The sequence below is a fragment of the Arachis ipaensis genome, chromosome B09 (genome assembly GCF_000816755.2).
Source record: "Arachis ipaensis cultivar K30076 chromosome B09, Araip1.1, whole genome shotgun sequence".
In the NCBI taxonomy this organism is placed as follows: Eukaryota; Viridiplantae; Streptophyta; class Magnoliopsida; order Fabales; family Fabaceae; genus Arachis; species Arachis ipaensis.
In genome coordinates this window covers 45,354,453-45,357,845 of record NC_029793.2, presented here as the reverse complement: position 1 = coordinate 45,357,845, position 3,393 = coordinate 45,354,453, and the positions used below count along the sequence as shown (strand labels likewise).

Sequence of the window (3,393 nt, the reverse complement as noted above, 5' to 3'; positions counted from 1 at the left end):
ACTACCGACCGTTCTTCAATTCTTGTCCTTCAAGAACAAAGTCTCCACTGCATTCATTTCCAAAACGGTCACCACAGCTGCTGAAACTTAGAAATAAGGCATTCAAACTCAACTCAGTAGTCCTTAAACTCCAAAGATGGCTTTGCGCCAAGCTGAAGCCATCCCAGCACAAGCACCATCTTGGCACCTTGCGTGTTCTTCACGCTCCTCTGCGCTTGCATCATCATAGGTGGGAGTGTCACTACAAACAAAATGTGTTTTAGCGACAAATTTTTAGTGGCAATAATATAATGGCCACTAATTTTTTAATTTAAGTTATGTTTTTGTGGTAATTATATATTTGCCTTTATTACTATATATATATTATAATGGCAATTGTTTCTATTGCCACTAATAAATACAAAAAAAATTTTGTTTGTAAAAAATTTTTAGTGGCCAAAGAGTTATGGCCAGTATTATTATCATTAAAATATATTTTTTTAATGAGTTATTTCTTGTGCTTCTTAGAACTTTGGCGTAAAAAATGTTGATTCAGATATTCAGAGAGAAAGGGATCTAGCTTATGTTGAAGGTGAAAAATAGTCTCACCGCCAAAACCCTAATCTCATTGTAGCCGTCGCTGCCGCCATCGCCACCACCGTCGAGCAAAGGCGCCTCTTCCACTAACTTATCTCTAGATCTAGTAGCAATGCCCAAACCTCTGACATCTACGCCTTTCTTTGACACCGCCGATCTTCAGCAACAAGCTGTGACGTCAATACAAATCCCAAAATTACCTCTCATTTCGCACTCTGTCTCTTCCAGCTCGAATTATGAATGGCCGATCAAAATCCTGCGGAGCCAGAACCGAAGAGCGGCTCCGATGCGTCTTCTCGGATCGAGGAAGTGAGTGAGTTGTTGGCGAAGACATTAGAAGCCGCCGACAAACCCGTCCCAGAGTTTGAGTACACGCCTCGCAGCATCTTGCATTTGCACGGCCTCTTAATCGTCTCCAAAGCCAAAGACGAAGCTGCGCGTCTCGTCGCTCGTGATTTTCGCCAGAAGGCCTCTGAGTACCGATCCCAAGGTACGGTTCTAATTAACCGTGATTCAAGTTAATTCAAGTTAGTGAGACTCCTGCATCATGGAAGTTATATATTAAATTGTTGACTGGGGCCTCAATTCTTGCTTTACCAATTTCCTTTTTAATTTTTAATTTTATCTTTTTTCTATTAGGGATTGATTACTGGAATTCCTAAGTCCAGATTTGATGAATTCTATTTTTGTAATCTTAATTATTATTACTTTCTTGGTTTGTGATCTGAGATGACGATGGTGATGATTCTTTGAAGGACAATACTTTGATCAAGTTACTTATGCTCATTTTACATCAAGGACACATTATTTTAGGGTCATGTCCATGTTTTTGAACATGAATGTGTGTTGAACCTTCTAAGATGCAATAGTAATGCACTTTTAAATTGTTTTTAGATAATGGAATTTGAATCGGGCCATTTGAAATGCTTTTGGTGATCAGTATCGGGCCACTGATACTGTAATTAATGGAGCTGGGAAGCTAAAGTTGGTATTTGGTATGTTTACCAGAATTGCAATCAAACAGCTCGACAGGATCACTGGCCAGGTAATTCTTCAAGTTCCTAACAATATGATTTTTATTCATTTTAGTCTAATCATGCTTAGGGTTTCGTTCTGTTAACTGTTATAGGGACAATCTGCGATATCAGTAGAAGATACCTTGAAGATCATAATCTGCAGGTTCACTCAACTTGATCTCTTAATTCTTGTTTGGATATTTGTTAATGATGATCATTTCATGCTTGGAACTTGTTCAGTACTTGTTTCATCGTGTGATTGTTTAGGAAACAACACAAGAAGCTCTATTCCCTTGAGATGGAACTTGCTGCTGCTAGGAATGAGGGTTTTCTTTTGAAGCAACTACTTGAGACCAATGGGATTTACTCTGAGGGAAAGCCTTTGGTCATGATAGGTGTACTCACAACATTTGGCCACCAGAAGAATAGGAACGCCATTCGCAATGTCTGGATGGGAAGTGGTAATTATATATGTTTTGTTCTTTCTCTTGCTTAATTAGAAATCACTGACATTGTAAATTACTCTGCCATGATTAATATTGCACGGTTTGCTCACTGAGATTGTGGATTAGAGGTGGTTTTAACATTAATAGTTCTTTCTTTGCAGGTGTAGCTTTGAAGAAACTGGAGGATGGAAGGGCATTGTTGCACGATTTGTTATTGGGAGAAGGTTTAAATTCTTACTTTTAATTTTTCTGGGATGAGGGAGCATGTTGGATCCAAATTGTGATTCTTATGGCTTATAAACAATTTTGCAGTGAAAATTGTGGAAACAATCAGGATAAGGACATTGATCGTGAGAATAGGCTGACTAATGACTTCCTAATTCTTGTAAGTTTAACTAGTCGAAGGATTTTATTCTCTTTAAGCATTCTGCTTTACTGGAATTTGGCAAGTATTTTGTGGCTTACTGTGAGTGAAAAATGAGGTCTCAGAGCATAAGCTGGTTTAGCTCACTGCCTTCAACTCTTATGTTGACAAGATGATCACGTGGAATCAAACGAGGGGATCCCAAATAAAGCTAAATTGGTTTTTGCTTATGCTGCAGATAAATGGGATGCACTACAATTATGTTCATCAATGATGAATAATTATCTCAAGACAAGTTTTAATTTATTGTTATTGGAAAATTATTGTTACTTTAGTTTTAATTCAATGTGTTGATTTTTGGGAAAAAATATTTGGGATCAAATGGTCAATGTTACTTTGTTGCAGCTTGTCTATAATCAACTATCATATAAGAGTTACATTATTGTTACTTTATAATAATTAGTTGATTATCTGTACTCCTAATTTCTTCAAGTTGAATGTGTGTGCTGTGTCTATATATACGGCCAAGTTACTTTATGAAGAGAGATGGAAGCAAAAATTTGAAGAACATTCATATGGTTTGTTTTCATTTTGATTAACCAAATTTCTTTGATTCATTATACATAGATAATTGACACTTTAAGTGGCTTCAGGTACGAGCATAGGCTAATTTTATTGATTTAAGTTTTGTTCATTTTAATTGTTATTGCCAATGATGACTTCCTGATTTCTCTTTTTATTCATTTCTTTATTTTGTTTGTTTTGAATTGTTACTGCAGACAATGGCTTCCTATTCTGTTTCTGATGCAGGGGCAACTTGTTACTTATATATAACTTATGTTCATTCTTTTATTTTCTCCCTTGCTACCATTATATCCTAACTTGATGTAATATAGTTATAGGCTTGTAGCATTTTTTGTTATTTAGATTTGTAACATGATTTATTATTTTTTAAGAGAAATTTGTGTATCAATATTTTAAGTTTTATGAA

The 3,393-nt window shown here is 36.0% G+C and overlaps 1 protein-coding gene across 3 annotated transcripts; it reads left to right on the top strand.

Moving 5' to 3' along the window:
• On the top strand, nucleotides 1–3,375 carry LOC107619385 (hydroxyproline O-galactosyltransferase HPGT1-like). Of its 3 annotated transcripts, none has more exons than XM_021111065.1 (8): nucleotides 1–229; nucleotides 508–1,066; nucleotides 1,471–1,621; nucleotides 1,706–1,755; nucleotides 1,860–2,053; nucleotides 2,200–2,262; nucleotides 2,351–2,423; nucleotides 3,182–3,375. In XM_021111065.1, the coding sequence occupies exons 3-7, from the start codon at nucleotides 1,574–1,576 to the stop codon at nucleotides 2,401–2,403; spliced, it is 408 nt and encodes a 135-aa protein (XP_020966724.1). In that variant the 5' UTR covers nucleotides 1–229; nucleotides 508–1,066; nucleotides 1,471–1,573; the 3' UTR covers nucleotides 2,404–2,423; nucleotides 3,182–3,375. The 3 variants fall into 3 exon arrangements, with proteins under 3 accessions (XP_020966724.1, XP_016177147.1, XP_016177145.1); XM_016321661.2 differs by having other exon boundaries at nucleotides 2,641–3,375; XM_016321659.2 differs by having other exon boundaries at nucleotides 6–229; nucleotides 2,351–3,375.

What these genes read in the sequence shown, in the direction of transcription:
- LOC107619385 (XM_021111065.1), top strand. Translation starts at nt 1,574, where the DNA reads ATGTTTACCAGAATTGCAATCAAACAGCTCGACAGGATCACTGGCCAG. An exon ending in TTGAAGATCATAATCTGCAG is followed by an intron (nt 1,756 to 1,859) that starts GTTCACTCAACT and finishes GTGATTGTTTAG; the next exon opens with GAAACAACACAAGAAGCTCT. An exon ending in CAATGTCTGGATGGGAAGTG is followed by an intron (nt 2,054 to 2,199) that starts GTAATTATATAT and finishes CTTTCTTTGCAG; the next exon opens with GTGTAGCTTTGAAGAAACTG.